At 31.0% G+C, this 23,764-nt stretch overlaps 1 protein-coding gene across 1 annotated transcript in view; it reads left to right on the top strand.

Moving 5' to 3' along the window:
• Nucleotides 1-316: 316 nt before the first annotated feature.
• The window catches only part of klhl40b (kelch-like family member 40b), a 42,544-nt gene continuing 19,096 nt past the window's right edge, over nucleotides 317-23,764 (top strand). The window contains exons 1-3 of the mRNA XM_028434484.1: nucleotides 317-1,591; nucleotides 23,272-23,432; nucleotides 23,518-23,636. Of these exons, the coding sequence (XP_028290285.1) occupies nucleotides 464-1,591; nucleotides 23,272-23,432; nucleotides 23,518-23,629 (1,401 nt within the window). The 5' untranslated portion in view covers nucleotides 317-463 and the 3' untranslated portion in view covers nucleotides 23,630-23,636. The remainder of the gene's footprint in view (nucleotides 1,592-23,271; nucleotides 23,433-23,517; nucleotides 23,637-23,764) is intronic.

Raw genomic sequence — 23,764 nt, 5'->3', positions numbered from 1 at the left:
TCCCAATTCAGGTTTACCAACGGCTGTAACAAATCAGATTGATTTAAAAAAAAAAAAAAAAAATAGCCAGTTGACCATGTCACTTAGATGAGACTTTCCCGGATGTCTCCAAACCGTTTCACTGCCAAACACTCCATGACTATGACTCATGTTGAACTATTTCCCATGAAGGCATCATGTCAGCTGTCGAACAGAGGGTGGGCTGTACAGGGCTGTGGCTGACTGGTGAAACAACAGGACAGAGAACGGGAGATTGCATTTCATGCTCCAAAATAAAGCCCACAGTGAGCACCATGTCTATAAATAAGCTTCCAGTTGGGGCTGGGTTGAAGGGTCAGGACAGCTGAGGGACTGGTGTGCAGAGTGACGGTGCTTCCAAGTCCTCTTTCCCGGCTGGGAGAAGTGAGCTTTAGTTTATTGTGCAGCTCCTGGAAGGCTCTCTGTTCTCCTTGTGTCAGGAAATATGGCTCTGCCTTTAAACCCCATGGACGAGCCCAGAATGTACCAGCAGACTCTGCTACAGGACGGCCTGTACGACCTGCTGGAGAGCGAGAAGCTGGTTGACTGTGTGCTCAAGATCAAAGACAAAGAGTTTCCCTGTCACCGGTTGGTCCTGTGCGCCTGCAGCTCCTACTTCCGCTCCATCTTCCTGTCTGACTTGGAGGAAAGTAAGAAGAAGGAAGTTGTCCTGGAGGATGTGGAGCCTGGAGTCATGGGGCTGATCCTGAAGTACCTCTACACCTCTAAGATCAATGTGACCGAGCAGAACGTCCAGGACATCTTTGCTGTAGCTAACATGTACCAGATCCCCTCAATCTTCACTGTGTGTGTGTCTTTCTTACAAAAGCGTCTGAGCCTCAGTAACTGTCTGGCTATCTTCAGGCTTGGCTTGATGCTGGACTGTCCCAGATTAGCTGTGACTGCCAGAAATTTTGCTTGCGACCATTTCCAACTCATATCCAGAGACGAAGAGTTCTTCCAGCTGCAGCCAAGTGAGCTGGCAGCCATTCTGATCAATGATAATCTGAATGTGGAGACCGAGGAGGTTGTGTTTGAGGCCTTGATGAAGTGGGTAACCTGGGACAAGGAAAACAGAGAGAAGGAACTTGTGAATTTGCTGGATTGTGTTCGTTTGCGTCTTGTCCCTGAGGACTACCTGAAAGAAAAAGTGGAGAAACACCAACTGATCTCTTTCAACCCTGAGCTACAGCAGAAGCTGCAGTTAGTTTGGGACGCCCATGCGGGAAAATTACCAGAAGAAAGAAAAAGCCAAAGTAAGGAGGAGGATAAAGGAGCGTCTGGAGATGGAGAGAGTGACGACAAAAAGGAGGAAGAAAGCCTCCTTCCAGGAATCCTGAATGACAACATGCGTTTTGGGATGTTTGGCAGGGACCTGATACTCATGGTGAGCGACACAGGGGCCGTGGCCTACGACCCAACAGGTAACGAATGCTTCGCAGCTTCTCTCTCCAGGCAGGTTCCCAAAAATCACATCAGCCTGGTGACCAAGGAGAACCAGATCTTTGCGGCAGGAGGATTATTCTATGATGAGCAGAACAAGGAGGATCCACTATGTTCCTACTTCTTACAGGTATAGAATATTTTAACAACTTAGCCCAGGTTTAAGTATGTGCACAATATTAACAGTAGTTTTAGAGTCTAATGATGGTCTTAACTCAAATTTTTATTTTTGGAAATGTTTTGATTTCATTACTATACTTACTATAGCCTTACCTCCGACGTTGGGTGAATTTTTGATTTTTGCCTTTTTTTGTGCCTTACAGCATCCTTTGCCCGTTTTAAGTTTGTACATTCTATTTCTAGTAGTTTATAGAGTCTAATGAATGTTAACTCAATTTTTTTGGGGTTGAAATATTTTGACTTTATGCCTTACTATAGCCTTACCTCTGGCCTCTGGTGAATTTTTTATTTTTGCCTTTTTTTGTGCCTTACAGCATCCCTTGCCCGATTTAAGTATGTGCATTCTATTTCTAGTAGTTTATAGGGTCTAATGATGGTCTTAACTCAATTTTTTTTGGGTTGAAATATTTTTACTTCATGCCTTCCTATAGCCTTACCTCCGACGTTTGGTGAATTTTCGATTTTTTACTTTTTTCGTGCTTTACAGCATCCTTTGCCCGATTTAAGCATGTGCATTCTATTTCTAGGAGTTGATAGAGTCTAATGATGGTCTTAACTCAATTTTTTTGGGGTTGAAATTTTTTGAATTTATTCCTTACTATAGCCTTACCTCCGACGTTGGGTGAATTTTCGATTTTTGCCTTTTTTTGTGCCTTACAGCATCCTTTGGCTGGATTAAGTATGTGCAATGTATTTCTAGTAGTTTATAGAGTCTAATGATGGTCTTAACTCAGTTTTTTTGGGGTTGAAATATTTTGACTTCATGCCTTACTATAGCCTTACCTCCGACGTTGGGGGAATTTTTTATTTTTGTCTTTTTTTGTAGCTTATAGTATCATTTGCCCGTTTTAAGTATGTGCATTATATTACTAGTAGTTGTAAGAGTCTAATGATGATCTTTACTCAATTATTATTATTTTTTTAACTTTTTGACTTTATGACTTACTATAGCCTTACTTCCGACTTTTGGTGAATTTTCGATTTTTGCCTTTTTTCCTGCCTTACTGCATCCTTTGCCCGTTTTAAGTATGTGCATTATATTTCTAGTAGTTTTTAGGGTCAAAAAATGGTCTTAACACAATTTTTTTTGTTTTTTTTTTAATCTTTAACTTCACGCCTTATCATAACCTTACTTTCAATGACTGGTAAAGCTGGAAAGTAAGGTCAGCTGTAGCTCAGTGTGATAAGATCCTACTCCTTTGTTCAAGCAATCATCATGAGGACCCTGGTTCAAGTCTTGCACTGCTCAGTATCTGAAACTCTGAACAATTCTTTCTTAAATCTTCAATTACTGAAGAACATATTGTTCATTTTCTGTGGATTCGCTTTCCAAGTTGCATTGTCGCACCAATGCAAAGTTTCTAGTGTTTTATTTTTTTTATTTTTGACTTTATGCCTTACTGCATCCTTAGCCCGTTTTTAGCCCGTTTAAAGTATGTGCATTATGTTTCCAGTAATTTTTACGGTCTAATAATGGTCTTAACACAATTTTTTATTTTTGTTTATTTATTACTTTATGCCTTACTATAGCCTTACCTCCGACGTTGGGGGAATTTTAGATTTTTGCCTTTTTTTGTGCCTTACTTTATCCTTTGCCCGTTTTAAGTATGTGCAGTATATTTTTAGTAAATCTTAGGGTCTAATGATGGTTTTAACTCAATTTTTTTGGGTTTGAAATTTTTTGACATTATGCCTTAATATAGCCTTACATCTGATGGTTGGGTTATTTTTTGATGTTTGCCATTTTTTGGGCCTTATTGCATTCTATGCAAGTTTTAAGTATGTGCATTATAATTCTAGTAGTTTTTAGGGTCTAATGATGGTCTTAACTCAATTTTATTTTTTTTGAAAATTTTTGACTTTATGCCTTACCTCTTACGTTCGGTGGATTTTTGATTTTTGCCATTTTTTTGTGCCTTACTGCATTCTATGCAAGTTTTAAGTATGTGCATTATAATTCTAGTAGTTTTTAGGGTCTAATGATGGTCTTAACTCAATTTTTCTTTTTTGAAATTTTCAAAAAAAATTCCTTGCAACAGCTTTACTTTTTGTTTTGGGTGATTTTAGTTTTTTGTCATTTTTTGTGCCTTACTGGTTTCTATGCCCTGTTTAAGTATGTGCATTATATTTGCAGTAGTTTTTAGGGTCTAATGATGGTCTAAACTCAATTTTTTTTTTTTTGAAATTTTCAAAAAAAATGCCTTGCTATAGCCTTACTTTTTGTTTTGGGTGATTTTAGTTTTTTGTCATTTTTTGTGCCTTACTGCTTTTGTAGCCCTGTTTAAGTATGTGCATTATTTTTGCAGTAGTTTTTAGGGTCTAATGATGGTCCTAACTCAATTTTTTTTTTTTTGAAATTTTCAAAAAAAATGCCTTAATTTTTATTTTGGGTGATTTTAGTTTTTTGTCATTTTTTGTGCCTTACTGCTTTCTTAGCCCTGTTTAAGTATGTGTATTATATTTGCAGTAGTTTTTAGGGTCTAATGATGGTCCTAACTCAAATTTTTTTTTTTTGAAATTTTCAAAAAAAATGCCTTAATTTTTATTTTGGGTGATTTTAGTTTTTTGTCATTTTTTGTGCCTTACTGCTTTCTTAGCCCTGTTTAAGTATGTGTATTATATTTGCAGTAGTTTTTAGGGTCTAATGATGGTCCTAACTCAAATTTTTTTTTTTTGAAATTTTCAAAAAAAAAAATGCCTTGTTATAGCCTTAATTTTTTATTTTGGGTGATTTTAGTTTTTTGTCATTTTTGTGCCTTACTGCTTTTGTAGCCCTGTTTAAGTATGTGCATTATTTTTGCAGTAGTTTTTAGGGTCTAATGATGGTCCTAACTCAATTTTTTTTTTTTTGAAATTTTCAAAAAAAATGCCTTAATTTTTATTTTGGGTGATTTTAGTTTTTTGTCATTTTTTGTGCCTTACTGCTTTCTTAGCCCTGTTTAAGTATGTGTATTATATTTGCAGTAGTTTTTAGGGTCTAATGATGGTCCTAACTCAATTTTTTTTTTTTTTGAAATTTTCAAAAAAAGTGCCTTGCTATAACCTTACTTTTTGTTTTGGGTGATTTTAGTTTTTTGTCATTTTTTGTGCCTTACTGCTTTCTTAGCCCTGTTTAAGTATGTGCATTATATTTGCTGTAGTTTTTAGTGTCTAATGATGTTCCTAACTCAATTTTTTTTTTTGAAATTTTCAAAAAAAAATGCCTTGCTATAGCCTTACTTTTTGTTTTGGGTGATTTTAGTTTTTTGTCATTTTTTGTGCCTTACTGCTTTCTATGCCCTGTTTAAGTATGTGCATTATATTTGCAGTAGTTTTTAGGGTCTAATGATCGTCATAACTCAATTTTTTTTTTTTTGAAATTTTCAAAAAAAATGCCTTGTTATAGCCTTAATTTTTTATTTTGGGTGATTTTAGTTTTTTGTCATTTTTTGTGCCTTACTGCTTTCTATGCCCTGTTTAAGTATGTGCATTATATTTGCAGTAGTTTTTAGGGTCTAATGATGGTCCTAACTCAATTTTTTTTTTTTTTTAAATTTTAAAAAAATATGCCTTGTTATAGCCTTACTTTTTTTTGGGTGATTTTTGTTTTTTGTCATTTTTTGTGCCTTACTGCTTTCTTAGCCCTGTTTAAGTATGTGCATTATATTTGCAGTAGTTTTTAAGGTCTAATAATGGTCTTAACTCAATTTTTTTTTTTTTTGAAATTTTCAAAAAAAAATGCCTTGTTATAGCCTTACTTTTTTTTTTGGGTGATTTTAGTTTTTTGTCATTTTTTGTGCCTTACTGCTTTCTATGCCCTGTTTAAGTATGTGCATTATTTTTGCAGTAGTTTTTAGTGTCTAATGATGTTCCTAACTCAATTTTTTTTTTTTGAAATTTTCAAAAAAAATGCCTTGCTATAGCCTTACTTTTTGTTTTGGGTGATTTTAGTTTTTTGTCATTTTTTGTGCCTTACTGCTTTCTATGCCCTGTTTAAGTATGTGCATTATATTTGCAGTAGTTTTTAGGGTCTAATGATGGTCATAACTCAATTTTTTTTTTTTTGAAATTTTCAAAAAAAATGCCTTGTTATAGCCTTAATTTTTTATTTTGGGTGATTTTAGTTTTTTGTCATTTTTTGTGCCTTACTGCTTTCTATGCCCTGTTTAAGTATGTGCATTATATTTGCAGTAGTTTTTAGGGTCTAATGATGGCACTAACTAAATTTTTCTTTTTTGAAATTTTCAAAAAAAATTCCTTGCAACAGCTTTACTTTTTGTTTTGGGTGATTTTAGTTTTTTGTCATTTTTTGTGCCTTACTGGTTTCTATGCCCTGTTTAAGTATGTGCATTATATTTGCAGTAGTTTTTAGGGTCTAATGATGGTCTTAACTCAATTTTTTTTTTTTTGAAATTTTCAAAAAAAATGCCTTGCTATAGCCTTACTTTTTGTTTTGGGTGATTTTAGTTTTTTGTCATTTTTTGTGCCTTACTGCTTTTGTAGCCCTGTTTAAGTATGTGCATTATATTTGCAGTAGTTTTTAGGGTCTAATGATGGTCCTAACTCAGTTTTTTTTTTTTTTAAATTTTTTAAAAAATATGCCTTGTTATAGCCTTAATTTTTATTTTGGGTGATTTTAGTTTTTTGTCATTTTTTGTGCCTTACTGCTTTCTTAGCCCTGTTTAAGTATGTGCATTATATTTGCAGTAGATTTAAGGGTCTAATGATGGTCCTAACTCAATTTTTTTTTTTTTTGAAATTTTTAAAAAATATGCCTTGTTATACCCTTATCTTTATTTTGGGTGATTTTTGTTTTTTGTCATTTTTTGTGCCTTACTGCTTTCTTAGCCCTGTTTAAGTATGTGTATTATATTTGCTGTAGTTTTTAGTGTCTAATGATGGTCCTAACTCAATTTTTCTTTTTTGAAATTTTCAAAAAAAAGCCTTGTTATAGCCTTAATTTTTTATTTTGGGTGATTTTAGTTTTTTGTCATTTTTTGTGCCTTACTGCTTTTGTAGCCCTGTTTAAGTATGTGCATTATTTTGCAGTAGTTTTTAGGGTCTAATGATGGTCCTAACTCAATTTTTTTTTTTTTGAAATTTTCAAAAAAAATGCCTTAATTTTTATTTTGGGTGATTTTAGTTTTTTGTCATTTTTTGTGCCTTACTGCTTTCTTAGCCCTGTTTAAGTATGTGTATTATATTTGCAGTAGTTTTTAGGGTCTAATGATGGTCCTAACTCAATTTTTTTTTTTTGAAATTTTCAAAAAAAGTGCCTTGCTATAACCTTACTTTTTGTTTTGGGTGATTTTAGTTTTTTGTCATTTTTTGTGCCTTACTGCTTTCTTAGCCCTGTTTAAGTATGTGCATTATATTTGCTGTAGTTTTTAGTGTCTAATGATGTTCCTAACTCAATTTTTTTTTTTTGAAATTTTCAAAAAAAATGCCTTGCTATAGCCTTACTTTTTGTTTTGGGTGATTTTAGTTTTTTGTCATTTTTTGTGCCTTACTGCTTTCTATGCCCTGTTTAAGTATGTGCATTATATTTGCAGTAGTTTTTAGGGTCTAATGATGGTCATAACTCAATTTTTTTTTTTTGAAATTTTCAAAAAAAATGCCTTGTTATAGCCTTAATTTTTTATTTTGGGTGATTTTAGTTTTTTGTCATTTTTTGTGCCTTACTGCTTTCTATGCCCTGTTTAAGTATGTGCATTATATTTGCAGTAGTTTTTAGGGTCTAATGATGGTCCTAACTCAATTTTTTTTTTTTTTGAAATTTTCAAAAAAAAATGCCTTGTTATAGCCTTAATTTTTTATTTTGGGTGATTTTAGTTTTTTGTCATTTTTTGTGCCTTACTGCTTTTGTAGCCCTGTTTAAGTATGTGCATTATTTTTGCAGTAGTTTTTAGGGTCTAATGATGGTCCTAACTCAATTTTTTTTTTTTTGAAATTTTCAAAAAAAATGCCTTAATTTTTATTTTGGGTGATTTTAGTTTTTTGTCATTTTTTGTGCCTTACTGCTTTCTTAGCCCTGTTTAAGTATGTGTATTATATTTGCAGTAGTTTTTAGGGTCTAATGATGTTCCTAACTCAATTTTTTTTTTTTGAAATTTTCAAAAAAAATGCCTTGCTATATAGCCTTACTTTTTGTTTTGGGTGATTTTAGTTTTTTGTCATTTTTTGTGCCTTACTGCTTTCTATGCCCTGTTTAAGTATGTGCATTATATTTGCAGTAGTTTTTAGGGTCTAATGATGGTCATAACTCAATTTTTTTTTTTTTTGAAATTTTCAAAAAAAATGCCTTGTTATAGCCTTAATTTTTTATTTTGGGTGATTTTAGTTTTTTGTCATTTTTTGTGCCTTACTGCTTTCTATGCCCTGTTTAAGTATGTGCATTATATTTGCAGTAGTTTTTAGGGTCTAATGATGGTCCTAACTCAATTTTTTTTTTTTTTAAATTTTAAAAAAATATGCCTTGTTATAGCCTTACTTTTTTTTGGGTGATTTTTGTTTTTTGTCATTTTTTGTGCCTTACTGCTTTCTTAGCCCTGTTTAAGTATGTGCATTATATTTGCAGTAGTTTTTAGGGTCTAATGATGGTCTTAACTCAATTTTTTTTTTTTTGAAATTTTCAAAAAAAAATGCCTTGCTATAGCCTTACTTTTTTTTTTGGGTGATTTTAGTTTTTTTGTCATTTTTTGTGCCTTACTGCTTTCTATGCCCTGTTTAAGTATGTGCATTATTTTTGCAGTAGTTTTTAGTGTCTAATGATGTTCCTAACTCAATTTTTTTTTTTTGAAATTTTCAAAAAAAATGCCCTGCTATAGCCTTACTTTTTGTTTTGGGTGATTTTAGTTTTTTGTCATTTTTTGTGCCTTACTGCTTTCTATGCCCTGTTTAAGTATGTGCATTATATTTGCAGTAGTTTTTTAGGGTCTAATGATGGTCATAACTCAATTTTTTTTTTTTTGAAATTTTCAAAAAAAATGCCTTGTTATAGCCTTAATTTTTTATTTTGGGTGATTTTAGTTTTTTGTCATTTTTTGTGCCTTACTGCTTTCTATGCCCTGTTTAAGTATGTGCATTATATTTGCAGTAGTATTTAGGGTCTAATGATGGCACTAACTCAATTTTTCTTTTTTGAAATTTTCAAAAAAAATTCCTTGCAACAGCTTTACTTTTTGTTTTGGGTGATTTTAGTTTTTTGTCATTTTTTGTGCCTTACTGCTTTTGTAGCCCTGTTTAAGTATGTGCATTATATTTGCAGTAGTTTTTAGGGTCTAATGATGGTCTTAACTCAATTTTTTTTTTTTGAAATTTTCAAAAAAATGCCTTGCTATAGCCTTACTTTTTGTTTTGGGTGATTTTAGTTTTTTGTCATTTTTTGTGCCTTACTGCTTTTGTAGCCCTGTTTAAGTATGTGCATTATATTTGCAGTAGTTTTTAGGGTCTAATGATGGTCCTAACTCAGTTTTTTTTTTTTTTAAATTTTTAAAAAATATGCCTTGTTATAGCCTTAATTTTTATTTTGGGTGATTTTAGTTTTTTGTCATTTTTTGTGCCTTACTGCTTTCTTAGCCCTGTTTAAGTATGTGCATTATATTTGCAGTAGTTTTTAGGGTCTAATGATGGTCATAACTCAATTTTTTTTTTTTTGAAATTTTCAAAAAAAATGCCTTGTTATAGCCTTAATTTTTTATTTTGGGTGATTTTAGTTTTTTGTCATTTTTTGTGCCTTACTGCTTTCTATGCCCTGTTTAAGTATGTGCATTATATTTGCAGTAGTATTTAGGGTCTAATGATGGCACTAACTCAATTTTTCTTTTTTGAAATTTTCAAAAAAAATTCCTTGCAACAGCTTTACTTTTTGTTTTGGGTGATTTTAGTTTTTTGTCATTTTTTGTGCCTTACTGGTTTCTATGCCCTGTTTAAGTATGTGCATTATATTTGCAGTAGTTTTTAGGGTCTAATGATGGTCTTAACTCAATTTTTTTTTTTTTTAAATTTTCAAAAAAAATGCCTTGCTATAGCCTTACTTTTTGTTTTGGGTGATTTTAGTTTTTTGTCATTTTTTGTGCCTTACTGCTTTTGTAGCCCTGTTTAAGTATGTGCATTATATTTGCAGTAGTTTTTAGGGTCTAATGATGGTCCTAACTCAGTTTTTTTTTTTTTTTAAATTTTTAAAAAATATGCCTTGTTATAGCCTTAATTTTTATTTTGGGTGATTTTAGTTTTTTGTCATTTTTTGTGCCTTACTGCTTTCTTAGCCCTGTTTAAGTATGTGCATTATATTTGCAGTAGATTTAAGGGTCTAATGATGGTCCTAACGCAATTTTTTTTTTTTTTTGAAATTTTTAAAAAATATGCCTTGTTATAGCCTTATCTTTATTTTGGGTGATTTTTGTTTTTTGTCATTTTTTGTGCCTTACTGCTTTCTTAGCCCTGTTTAAGTATGTGTATTATATTTGCTGTAGTTTTTAGTGTCTAATGATGGTCCTAACTCAATTTTTTTTTTTTTGAAATTTTCAAAAAAAGTGCCTTGCTATAACCTTACTTTTTGTTTTGGGTGATTTTAGTTTTTTGTCATTTTTTGTGCCTTACTGGTTTCTATGCCCTGTTTAAGTATGTGCATTATATTTGCAGTAGTTTTTAGGGTCTAATGATGGTCTTAACTCAATTTTTTTTTTTTTTAAACTTTCAAAAAAAATGCCTTGCTATAGCCTTACTTTTTGTTTTGGGTGATTTTAGTTTTTTGTCATTTTTTGTGCCTTACTGCTTTTGTAGCCCTGTTTAAGTATGTGCATTATATTTGCAGTAGTTTTTAGGGTCTAATGATGGTCCTAACTCAGTTTTTTTTTTTTTTTTAATTTTTAAAAAATATGCCTTGTTATAGCCTTAATTTTTATTTTGGGTGATTTTAGTTTTTTGTCATTTTTTGTGCCTTACTGCTTTCTTAGCCCTGTTTAAGTATGTGCATTATATTTGCAGTAGATTTAAGGGTCTAATGATGGTCCTAACGCAATTTTTTTTTTTTTTTGAAATTTTTAAAAAATATGCCTTGTTATAGCCTTATCTTTATTTTGGGTGATTTTTGTTTTTTGTCATTTTTTGTGCCTTACTGCTTTCTTAGCCCTGTTTAAGTATGTGTATTATATTTGCTGTAGTTTTTAGTGTCTAATGATGGTCCTAACTCAATTTTTTTTTTTTTGAAATTTTCAAAAAAAATGCCTTGTTATAGCCTTAATTTTTTATTTTGGGTGATTTTAGTTTTTTGTCATTTTTTGTGCCTTACTGCTTTTGTAGCCCTGTTTAAGTATGTGCATTATTTTTGCAGTAGTTTTTAGGGTCTAATGATGGTCCTAACTCAATTTTTTTTTTTTTGAAATTTTCAAAAAAAATGCCTTAATTTTTATTTTGGGTGATTTTAGTTTTTTGTCATTTTTTGTGCCTTACTGCTTTCTTAGCCCTGTTTAAGTATGTGTATTATATTTGCAGTAGTTTTTAGGGTCTAATGATGGTCCTAACTCAATTTTTTTTTTTTTGAAATTTTCAAAAAAAGTGCCTTGCTATAACCTTACTTTTTGTTTTGGGTGATTTTAGTTTTTTGTCATTTTTTGTGCCTTACTGCTTTCTTAGCCCTGTTTAAGTATGTGCATTATATTTGCTGTAGTTTTTAGTGTCTAATGATGTTCCTAACTCAATTTTTTTTTTTTGAAATTTTCAAAAAAAATGCCTTGCTATAGCCTTACTTTTTGTTTTGGGTGATTTTAGTTTTTTGTCATTTTTTGTGCCTTACTGCTTTCTATACCCTGTTTAAGTATGTGCATTATATTTGCAGTAGTTTTTAGGGTCTAATGATGGTCATAACTCAATTTTTTTTTTTTTGAAATTTTCAAAAAAAATGCCTTGTTATAGCCTTAATTTTTTATTTTGGGTGATTTTAGTTTTTTGTCATTTTTTGTGCCTTACTGCTTTCTATGCCCTGTTTAAGTATGTGCATTATTTTTGCAGTAGTTTTTAGTGTCTAATGATGTTCCTAACTCAATTTTTTTTTTTTTGAAATTTTCAAAATAAATGCCTTGCTATAGCCTTACTTTTTGTTTTGGGTGATTTTAGTTTTTTGTCATTTTTTGTGCCTTACTGCTTTCTATGCCCTGTTTAAGTATGTGCATTATATTTGCAGTAGTTTTTAGGGTCTAATGATGGTCCTAACTCAATTTTTTTTTTTTTTAAATTTTTAAAAAATATGCCTTGTTATAGCCTTACTTTTTTTTGGGTGATTTTAGTTTTTTGTCATTTTTTGTGCCTTACTGCTTTCTTAGCCCTGTTTAAGTATGTGCATTATATTTGAAGTAGTTTTTAGGGTCTATTGATGGTCATAACTCAATTTTTTTTTTTTTGAAATTTTTAAAAAAAATGCCTTGCTATAGCCTTACTTTTTGTTTTGGGTGATTTTAGTTTTTTGTCATTTTTTGTGCCTTACTGCTTTCTAAGCCCTGTTTAAGTATGTGTATTATATATGCAGTAGTTTTTAGGGTCTAATGATGGTCATAACTCAATTTTTTTTTTTTTGAAATTTTTAAAAAAAATGCCTTGTTATAGCCTTAATTTTTTATTTTGGGTGATTTTAGTTTTTTGTCATTTTTTGTGCCTTACTGCTTTCTTAGCCTTGCTTAAGTATGCGTATTATATTTGCAGTAGTTTTTAGGCTCTAATGATGGTACTAACTCAATTTTTTTTTTTTTTTTAAATTTTTAAAAATAATGCCTTGTTATAGCCTTACTTTTTTTTGGGTGATTTTTGTTTTTTGTGCCTTACTGCTTTCTTAGCCCTGTTTAAGTATGTGTATTATATTTGCAGTAGTTTTTAGGGTCTAATGATAGTCCTAACTCATTTTTTTTGGGGTTGAAATTTTTTGACTTTATGCCTTACTATAGCCTTACCTCCGACCTCGGGTGAATTTTTGATTTTTCCTTTTTTTTTTGTGCCTTACAGCATCCTTTGCCCGATTTAAGTATGTGCATTATATTACTAGTAGTTGTTAGAGTCTAATGATGATCTTTACTCAATTATTATTATTTTTTTTAACTTTTTGACTTTATGACTTACTATAGCCTTACTTCCGACTTTTGGTGAATTTTCGATTTTTGCCTTTTTTCCTGCCTTACTGCATCCTTTGCCCGTTTTAAGTATGTGCATTATATTTCTAGTAGTTTTTAGGGTCAAAAAATGGTCTTAACACAATTTTTTTTGTTTTTATTTTAATCTTTAACGTCACGCCTTATCATAGCCTTACTTTCAATGACTGGTAAAGCTGGAAAGTAAGGACAGCTGTAGCTCAGTGTGATAAGATCCTACTCCTTTGTCAAGCAATCATCATGAGGACCCTGGTTCAAGTCTTGCACTGCTCAGTATCTGAAACTCTGAACAATTCTTTCTTAAATCTTCAATTACTGAAGAACATATTGTTCATTTTCTGTGGATTCGCTTTCCAAGTTGCATTGTCGCACCAATGCAAAGTTTCTAGTGTTTTATTTTTTTTATTTTTGACTTTATGCCTTACTGCATCCTTAGCCCGTTTTTAGTCCGTTTTAAGTATGTGCATTATGTTTCCAGTAGTTTTTACGGTCTAATAATGGTCTTAACACAATTTTTTATATTTTTTATTTATTACTTTATGCCTGACTATAGCCTATCTTTCCACGTTAGGTAAATTTTTTATTTTTGCCTTTTTTGTGCCTTACAGCATCCTTTGCCAGTTTTAAGTATGTGCGTTATATTTCTAGTAGTTTATAGGGTCTAATGATGGTCTTAACTCAATTTTTTTGGGGTTGAAATTTTTTGACTTTATGCCTTACTATAGCCTTACCTCCTACGTTGGGTGAATTTTACATTTTTGCCTCTTTTCGTGCCTTACAGCATCCTTTGCCCTTTTTAAGTATGTGCAATATTTTTACAGTAGTTCTTAAGGTCTAATGATGGTCTTAACTCAGTTTTTAATTTTTTTTAAATTTTTGATTGTATGCCTTACCTCATTATGGGTGATTTTTTTTGATTTTCATCATTGTTTGCACCCTACTGCATTGTATTTAAAGCTGTTTTTAGAGTCTAATGATGGTCTCAATTACATTTTTAGAGTTTTTAATTTTTATGCCTATTGATATAATAACTAATATAAATGTAATTTGTCAGAGTGCAACCTCCACAAAGTACATTGGTTTGATTATAAAGTGGGCAACATTTTGGTTAAGAATTGGCTGAGCAATAGCAGGTCAAACTATGTGGTTGGAAGAAGAAGAAAGAATTTGGAACTTAAAAGTGGGAATGCATTCCCACATTTACTTCATAATTGCAATTAATTATCAATTATAAATAACCCCAACCATGACTCCAACACTGAAATTCATTGAACGAAGTTTATGGAGAGGAAATGTGATTTTAGTTTTTTGTCATTTTTTGTGCCTTACTGCTTTCTATGCCCTGCTTAAGTATGTGCATTATATTTGCAGTAGTTTTTAGGGTCTAATGATGGTCTTAACTCAATTTTTTTTTTTTTGAAATTTTCAAAAAAAAAAATGCCTTGTTATAGCCTTATTTTTTATTTTGGGTGATGTTAGTTTTTTGGCATTTTTTGTGCCTTACCGCTTTCTTAGCCCTGTTTAAGTATGTGTATTATATTTGCAGTAGTTTTTAGGGTCTAATGATGGTCCTAACTCAATTTTTTTTTTTTGTTTAAATTTTCAAAAAAAATGCCTTGCTATAACCTTACTTTTTGTTTTGGGTGATTTTAGTTTTTTGTCATTTTTGTGCCTTACTGCTTTTGTAGCCCTGTTTAAGTATGTGCATTATATTTGCAGTAGTTTTTAGGGTCTAATGATGGTCTTAACTCAATTTTTTTTTTTTTTGAAATTTTCAAAAAAAAAATGCCTTGTTATAGCCTTATTTTTTATTTTGGGTGATTTTAGTTTTTTGTCATTTTTTGTGCCTTACTGCTTTCTTAGCCCTGTTTAAGTATGTGTATTATATTTGCAGTAGTTTTTAGGGTCTAATGATGGTCCTAACTAAATTTTTTTTTTTTTGAAATTTTCAAAAAAAGTGCCTTGCTATAACCTTACTTTTTGTTTTGGGTGATTTTAGTTTTTTGTCATTTTTTGTGCCTTACTGCTTTCTATGCCTTGTTTAAGTATGTGCATTATATTTGCAGTAGTTTTTAGGGTCTAATGATGGTCATAACTCAAATTTTTTTTTTTGAAATTTTCAAAAAAAATGCCTTGTTATAGCCTTAATTTTTTATTTTGGGTGATTTTAGTTTTTTGTCATTTTTTGTGCCTTACTGCTTTCTTAGCCCTGCTTAAGTATGTGCATTATATTTGCTGTAGTTTTTAGTGTCTAATGATGGTCCTAACTCAATTTTTTTTTTTTTTTGAAATTTTCAAAAAAAAATGCCTTGCTATAGCCTTACTTTTTGTTTTGGGTGATTTTAGTTTTTTGTCATTTTTTGTACCTTACTGCTTTCTTAGCCCTGTTTAAGTATGTGCATTATTTTTGCAGTAGTTTTTAGGGTCTAATGATGGTCCTAACTCAATTTTTTTTTTTTTGTTGAAATTTTCAAAAAAAGTGCCTTGCTATAACCTTACTTTTTGTTTTGGGTGATTTTAGTTTTTTGTCATTTTTTGTGCCTTACTGCTTTCTTAGCCCTGTTTAAGTATGTGTATTATATTTGCTGTAGTTTTTAGTGTCTAATGATGGTCCTAACTCAATTTTTTTTTTTTGAAATTTTCAAAAAAAATGCCTTGCTATAGCCTTACTTTTTGTTTTGGGTGATTTTAGTTTTTTGTCATTTTTTGTGCCTTACTGCTTTCTATGCCCTGTTTAAGTATGTGCATTATATTTGCAGTAGTTTTTAGGGTCTAATGATGGTCTTAACTCAATTTTTTTGTTGTTGTTGAAATTTTCAAAAAAAATGCCTTGCTATAGCCTTACTTTTTGTTTTGGGTGATTTTAGTTTTTTGTCATTTTTTGTGCCTTACTGCTTTCTAAGCCCTGTTTAAGTATGTGTATTATATTTGCAGTAGTTTTTAGGGTCTAATGATGGTACTAACTCAATTTTTTTTTTTTTTTTAATTTTTAAAAATAATGCCTTGTTATAGCCTTACTTTTTTTTGGGTGATTTTAGTTTTTTGTCATTTTTTGTGCCTTACTGCTTTCTTAGCCCTGTTTAAGTATGTGTATTATATTTGCTGTAGTTTTTAGTGTCTAATGATGGTCCTAACTCAATTTTTTTTTTTTTGAAATTTTCAAAAAAAATGCCTTGCTATAGCCTTACTTTTTGTTTTGGGTGATTTTAGTTTTTTGTCATTTTTTGTGCCTTCCTGCTTTCCATGCCCTGTTTAAGTATGTGCATTATATTTGCAGTAGTTTTTAGGGTCTAATGATGGTCTTAACTCAATTATTATTATATTTTTTAACTTTTTGACTTTATGACTTACTATAGCCTTACTTCCGACTTTTGGTGAATTTTCGATTTTTGCCTTTTTTCCTGCCTTACTGCATCCTTTGCCCGTTTTAAGTATGTGCATTATATTTCTAGTAGTTTTTAGGGTCAAAAAATGGTCTTAACACAATTTTTTTTGTTTTTATTTTAATCTTTAACGTCACGCCTTATCATAGCCTTACTTTCAATGACTGGTAAAGCTGGAAAGTAAGGACAGCTGTAGCTCAGTGTGATATGGTCCTACTCCTTTGTCAAGCAACCATCATGAGGACCCTGGTTCAAGTCTTGCACTGCTCACTATCTGAAACTCTGAACAATTCTTTCTTCAATTACTGAAGAACATATTGTTCATTTTCTGTGGATTCGCTTTCCAAGTTGCATTGTCGCACCAATGCAAAGTTTCTAGTGTTTTATTTTTTTTATTTTTGACTTTATGCCTTACTGCATCCTTAGCCCGTTTTTAGTCCGTTTTAAGTATGTGCATTATGTTTCCAGTAGTTTTTACGGTCTAATAATGGTCTTAACACAATTTTTTATATTTTTTATTTATTACTTTATGCCTGACTATAGCCTATCTTTCCACATTAGGTAAATTTTTTATTTTTGCCTTTTTTGTGCCTTACAGCATCCTTTGCCAGTTTTAAGTATGTGCGTTATATTTCTAGTAGTTTATAGGGTCTAATGATGGTCTTAACTCAATTTTTTTGTCGTTGAAATTTTTTGACTTTATGCCTTACTATAGCCTTACCTCCTACGTTGGGTGAATTTTACATTTTTGCCTCTTTTCGTGCCTTACAGCATCCTTTGCCCTTTTTAAGTATGTGCAATATTTTTACAGTAGTTCTTAAGGTCTAATGATGGTCTTAACTCAGTTTTTAATTTTTTTTAAATTTTTGATTGTATGCCTTACCTCATTATGGGTGATTTTTTTTGATTTTCATCATTGTTTGCACCCTACTGCATTGTATTTAAAGCTGTTTTTAGAGTCTAATGATGGTCTCAATTACATTTTTAGAGTTTTTAGTTTTTATGCCTATTGATATAATAACTAATATAAATGTATTTTGTCAGAGTGCAACCTCCACAAAGTACATTGGTTTGATTATGAAGTGGGCAACATTTTGGTTAAGAATTGGCTGAGCAATAGCAGGTCAAACTATGTGGTTGGAAGAATAAGAAAGAATTTGGAACTTAAAAGTGGGAATGCATTCCCACATTTACTTCATAATTGCAATTAATTATCAATTATAAATAACCCCAACCATGACTCCAACACTGAAATTCATTGAACAAAGTTTATGGAGAGGAAATGTGATTTTAGTTTTTTGTCATTTTTTGTGCCTTACTGCTTTCTTAGCCCTGTTTAAGTATGTGTATTATGTTTGCAGTTGTTTTTAGGGTCTAATGATGGTCCTAACTCAATTTTTTTTTTTTTGAAATTTTCAAAAAAAATGCCTTGTTATAGCCTTAATTTTTTATTTTGGGTGATTTTAGTTTTTTGTCATTTTTTGTGCCTTACTGCTTTTGTAGCCCTGTTTAAGTATGTGCATTATATTTGCAGTAGTTTTTATGGTCTAATGATGGTCCTAACTCAATTTTTTTTTTTTTGAAATTTTTAAAAAATATGACTTGTTATAGCCTTATTTTTATTTTGGGTGATTTTAGTTTTTTGTCATTTTTTGTGCCTTACTGCTTTCTTAGCCCTGTTTAAGTATGTGTATTATATTTGCTGTAGTTTTTAGTGTCTAATGATGGTCCTAACTCAATTTTTTTTTTTTTGAAATTTTCAAAAAAATTGCCTTGCTATAGCCTTACTTTTTTTTTTGGGTGATTTTAGTTTTTGTCATTTTTTGTGCCTTACTGCTTTCTATGCCCTGTTTAAGTATGTGCATTATATTTGCAGTAGTTTTTAGGGTCTAATGATGGTCTTAACTCAATTTTTTTTTTTTTAAATTTTCAAAAAAAATGCCTTGCTATAGCCTTACTTTTTGTTTTGGGTGATTTTAGTTTTTTGTCATTTTTTGTGCCTTACTGCTTTTGTAGCCCTGTTTAAGTATGTGCATTATATTTGCAGTAGTTTTTAGGGTCTAATGATGGTCCTAACTCAATTTTTTTTTTTTTGAAATTTTCAAAAAAAATGCCTTGCTATAGCCTTACTTTTTGTTTTGGGTGATTTTAGTTTTTTGTCATTTTTTGTGCCTTACTGCTTTCTAAGCCCTGTTTAAGTATGTGTATTATGTTTGCAGTAGTTTTTAGGGTCTAATGATGGTCCTAACTCAATTTTTTTTTTTTTGAAATTTTCAAAAAAAATGCCTTGTTATAGCCTTAATTTTTTATTTTGGGTGATTTTAGTTTTTTGTCATTTTTTGTGCCTTACTGCTTTCTATGCCCTGTTTAAGTATGTGCATTATATTTGCAGTAGTTTTTAGGGTCTAATGATGGTCCTAACTCAATTTTTTTTTTTTTGAAATTTTCAAAAAAAATGCCTTGTTATAGCCTTAATTTTTTATTTTGGGTGATTTTAGTTTTTTGTCATTTTTTGTGCCTTACTGCTTTCTAAGCCCTGTTTAAGTATGTGTATTATGTTTGCAATAGTTTTTATGGTCTAATGATGGTCCTAACTCAATTTTTTTTTTTTAAATTTAAAAAAAATATGCCTTGTTATAGCCTTTTTTTTTTATTTTGGGTGATTTTAGTTTTTTGTCATTTTTTTTGCCTTAATGCTTTTGTAGCCCTGTTTAAGTATGTGCATTATATTTGCAGTAGTTTTTAGGGTCTAATCATGGTCCTAACTCAATTTTTTTTTTTTTTAATTTTTTGTGCCTTAATGCTTTTGTAGCCCTGTTTAAGTATGTGCATTACATTTGCAGTAGTTTTTAGGGTCTAATCATGGTCCTAACTCAATTTTTTTTTTTTTAAATTTTAAAAAAATATGCCTTGTTATAGCCTTTTTTTTTATTTTGGGTGATTTTAGTTTTTTGTCATTTTTTGTGCCTTACTGCTTTCTTAGCCCTGTTTAAGTATGTGTATTATATTTGCTGTAGTTTTTAGTGTCTAATGATGGTCCTAACTCAATTTTTTTTGTTGTTGAAATTTTCAAAAAAAATGCCTTGCTATAGCCTTACTTTTTGTTTTGGGTGATTTTAGTTTTTTGTCATTTTTGGTGCCTCACTGCTTTTGTAGCCCTGTTTAAGTATGTGCATTATATTTGCAGTAGTTTTTAGGGTCTAATGATGGTCCTAACTCAATTTTTTTTTTGTTTGAAATTTTCAAAAAAAATGCCTTGCTATAGCCTTACTTTTTGTTTTGGGTGATTTTAGTTTTTTGTCATTTTTTGTGCCTTACTGCTTTCTAAGCCCTGTTTAAGTATGTGTATTATGTTTGCAGTAGTTTTTAGGGTCGAATGATGGTCCTAACTCAATTTTTTTTTTTTTGAAATTTTCAAAAAAAATGCCTTGTTATAGCCTTAATTTTTTATTTTGGGTGATTTTAGTTTTTTGTCATTTTTTGTGCCTTACTGCTTTCTATGCCCTGTTTAAGTATGTGCATTATATTTGCAGTAGTTTTTAGGGTCTAATCATGGTCCTAACTCAATTTTTTTTTTTTTTAAATTTTTGTGCCTTAATGCTTTTGTAGCCCTGTTTAAGTATGTGCATTATATTTGCAGTAGTTTTTAGGGTCTAATCATGGTCCTAACTCAATTTTTTTTTTTTTAAATTTTAAAAAAATATGCCTTGTTATAGCCTTTTTTTTTATTTTGGGTGATTTTAGTTTTTTGTCATTTTTTGTGCCTTACTGCTTTCTTAGCCCTGTTTAAGTATGTGTATTATATTTGCTGTAGTTTTTAGTGTCTAATGATGGTCCTAACTCAATTTTTTTTGTTGTTGAAATTTTCAAAAAAAATGCCTTGCTATAGCCTTACTTTTTGTTTTGGGTGATTTTAGTTTTTTGTCATTTTTTGTGCCTTACTGCTTTCTATGCCCGGTTTAAGTATGTGCATTATATTTGCAGTAGTTTTTAGGGTCTAATGATGGTCCTAACTCAATTTTTTTGTTTTTTGAAATTTTAAAAAAAAATGCCTTGCTATAGCCTTACTTTTTGTTTTGGGTGATTTTAGTTTTTTGTCATTTTTTGTGCCTTACTGCTTTTGTAGCCCTGTTTAAGTATGTGCATTATTTTTGCAGTAGTTTTTAGGGTTTAATGATGGTCCTAACTCAATTTTTTTTTTTTTGAAATTTTCAAAAAAAATTCCTTACTTTTTATTTTGGGTGATTTTAGTTTTTTGTCATTTTTGGTGCCTCACTGCTTTTGTAGCCCTGTTTAAGTATGTGCATTATATTTGCAGTAGTTTTTAGGGTCTAATGATGGTCCTAACTCAATTTTTTTTTTTTTTGAAATTTTCAAAAAAAATGCCTTGCTATAGCCTTACTTTTTTTTTTGTGTGTGATTTTAGTTTTTTTGTCATTTTTTGTGCCTTACTGCTTTCTAAGCCCTGTTTAAGTATGTGTATTATGTTTGCAGTAGTTTTTAGGGTCGAATGATGGTCCTAACTCAATTTTTTTTTTTTTGAAATTTTCAAAAAAAATGCCTTGTTATAGCCTCAATTTTTTATTTTGGGTGATTTTAGTTTTTTGTCATTTTTTGTGCCTTACTGCTTTCTATGCCCTGTTTAAGTATGTGCATTATATTTGCAGTAGTTTTTAGGGTCTAATGATGGTCTTAACTCAATTTTTTTTTTTTTTGAAATTTTCAAAAAAAATGCCTTGCTATAGCCTTACTTTTTGTTTTGGGTGATTTTAGTTTTTTGTCATTTTTTGTGCCTTACTGCTTTCTATGCCCTGTTTAAGTATGTGCATTATATTTGCAGTAGTTTTTAGGGTCTAATGATGGTCTTAACTCAATTTTTTTTTTTTTGAAATTTTCAAAAAAAATGCCTTGCTATAACCTTACTTTTTGTTTTGGGTGATTTTAGTTTTTTGTCATTTTTTGTGCCTTACTGCTTTCTATGCCCTGTTCAAGTATGTGCATTATATTTGCAGTAGTTTTTAGGGTCTAATGATGGTCCTAACTCAATTTTTTTTTTTTTTTTAATTTTTAAAAAATATGCCTTGTTATAGCCTTACTTTTTTTTGGGTGATTTTAGTTTTTTGTCATTTTTTGTGCCTTACTGCTTTCTATGCCCTGTTTAAGTATGTGCATTATATTTGCAGTAGTTTTTAGTGTCTAATGATGGTCCTAACTCAATTTATTTTTTTGTTGAAATTTTCAAAAAAAATTCCTAACTTTTTATTTTGGGTGATTTTAGTTTTTTGTCATTTTTTGTGCCTTACTGCTTTTGTAGCCCTGTTTAAGTATGTGCATTATATTTGCAGTAGTTTTTAGGGTCTAATGATGGTCCTAACTCAATTTTTTTTTTTTTGAAATTTTAAAAAAATATGACTTGTTATAGCCTTTTTTTTTATTTTGGGTGATTTTAGTTTTTTGTCATTTTTTGTGCCTTACTGCTTTTGTAGCCCTGTTTAAGTATGTGCATTATATTTGCTGTAGTTTTTAGGGTCTAATGATGGTCCTAACTCATTTTTTTTGGGGTTGAAATTTTTTGACTTTATGACTTACTATAGCCTTACTTCCGACTTTTGGTGAATTTTCGATTTTTGCCTTTTTTCCTGCCTTACTGCATCCTTTGCCCGTTTTAAGTATGTGCATTATATTTCTAGTAGTTTTTAGGGTCAAAAAATGGTCTTAACACAATTTTTTTTGTTTTTATTTTAATCTTTAACGTCACGCCTTATCATAGCCTTACTTTCAATGACTGGTAAAGCTGGAAAGTAAGGATAGCTGTCCTTTGTCAAGCAACCATCATGAGGACCCTGGTTCAAGTCTTGCACTGCTCAGTATCTGAAACTCTGAACAATTCTTTCTTAAATCTTCAATTACTGAAGAACATATTGTTCATTTTCTGTGGATTCGCTTTCCAAGTTGCATTGTCGCACCAATGCAAAGTTTCTAGTGTTTTATTTTTTTTATTTTTGACTTTATGCCTTACTGCATCCTTAGCCCGTTTTTAGTCCGTTTTAAGTATGTGCATTATGTTTCCAGTAGTTTTTACGGTCTAATAATGGTCTTAACACAATTTTTTATATTTTTTATTTATTACTTTATGCCTGACTATAGCCTATCTTTCCACGTTAGGTAAATTTTTTATTTTTGCCTTTTTTGTGCCTTACAGCATCCTTTGCCAGTTTTAAGTAAGTGCGTTATATTTGTAGTAGTTTATAGGGTCTAATGATGGTCTTAACTCAATTTTTTTGTCGTTGAAATTTTTTGACTTTATGCCTTACTATAGCCTTACCTCCTACGTTGGGTGAATTTTACATTTTTGCCTCTTTTCGTGCCTTACAGCATCCTTTGCCCTTTTTAAGTATGTGCAATATTTTTACAGTAGTTCTTAAGGTCTAATGATGGTCTTAACTCAGTTTTTAATTTTTTTTAAATTTTTGATTGTATGCCTTACCTCATTATGGGTGATTTTTTTTGATTTTCATCATTGTTTGCACCCTACTGCATTGTATTTAAAGCTGTTTTTAGAGTCTAATGATGGTCTCAATTACATTTTTAGAGTTTTTAGTTTTTATGCCTATTGATATAATAACTAATATAAATGTATTTTGTCAGAGTGCAACCTCCACAAAGTACATTGGTTTGATTATAAAGTGGGCAACATTTTGGTTAAGAATTGGCTGAGCAATAGCAGGTCAAACTATGTGGTTGGAAGAATAAGAAAGAATTTGGAACTTAAAAGTGGGAATGCATTCCCACATTTACTTCATAATTGCAATTAATTATCAATTAGAAATAACCCCAACCATGACTCCAACACTGAAATTCATTGAACGAAGTTTATGGAGAGGAAATGTAACTGTATCAGCCAAATCAGGTTCAAAACCCCAGTTTCATCTCAATGTCTCCATTATAGAAAGTAATGAATAAAACCAGGATAAGTGATTCAGCATGGTATCTGATTTCCAGAGAAATGTTATATTTTCCTTGAAATATGTTTTTTTCCCCCTCTTTCTTCATGTTTTTCTTTTTACTTTAAGATGTTCTATTTTATATTGACTGATAATTTCCCTCATGTCTGGACCTTTTTCCCTCAGTATGACCCTTCCAGTTCTGACTGGCTCGGGATGCCTCCTATCCCATCCCCTCGCTTCCTGTTTGGACTGGCAGAGGCTGAGAACTCCATCTTTGTGGTGGGTGGGAAGGAGCTGAAGGAGCACGAACAAACACTGGATTCAGTTTTAGTCTACGACAGACAGTGAGTTCATCACTGGTGAATTATTAAAACCCATTGACTAATCTGGTTTCTATTCATGGCTCATTTGTCCTGTGTCAAATCCCAGATCGTTTAAATGGGGGGAGGCAGATCCAGTTCCTTATCCAGTTTATGGACATGCAACACTGTCCCATAATGATGTGGTGTATGTGATTGGAGGAAAGGGAGACAGCAAGTGAGTAGGAAGTGCTGCTTAGCAACAATAAATCAGTGTTAATGTCAAGCCTGAACATGCTTTTCTTCATTTCCATCATCACACAGAGTAAAAACAAAAACAAAGATGCAAGCTTTAAACTGAAAATGATGTTTGCTTG

This window comes from Gouania willdenowi, chromosome 20 (assembly GCF_900634775.1).
Source record: "Gouania willdenowi chromosome 20, fGouWil2.1, whole genome shotgun sequence".
In the NCBI taxonomy this organism is placed as follows: domain Eukaryota; kingdom Metazoa; phylum Chordata; class Actinopteri; order Blenniiformes; family Gobiesocidae; genus Gouania; species Gouania willdenowi.
The sequence above is the reverse complement of the archived record's forward strand: the minus strand, read 5'-3'. Positions and strand labels throughout refer to the sequence as shown.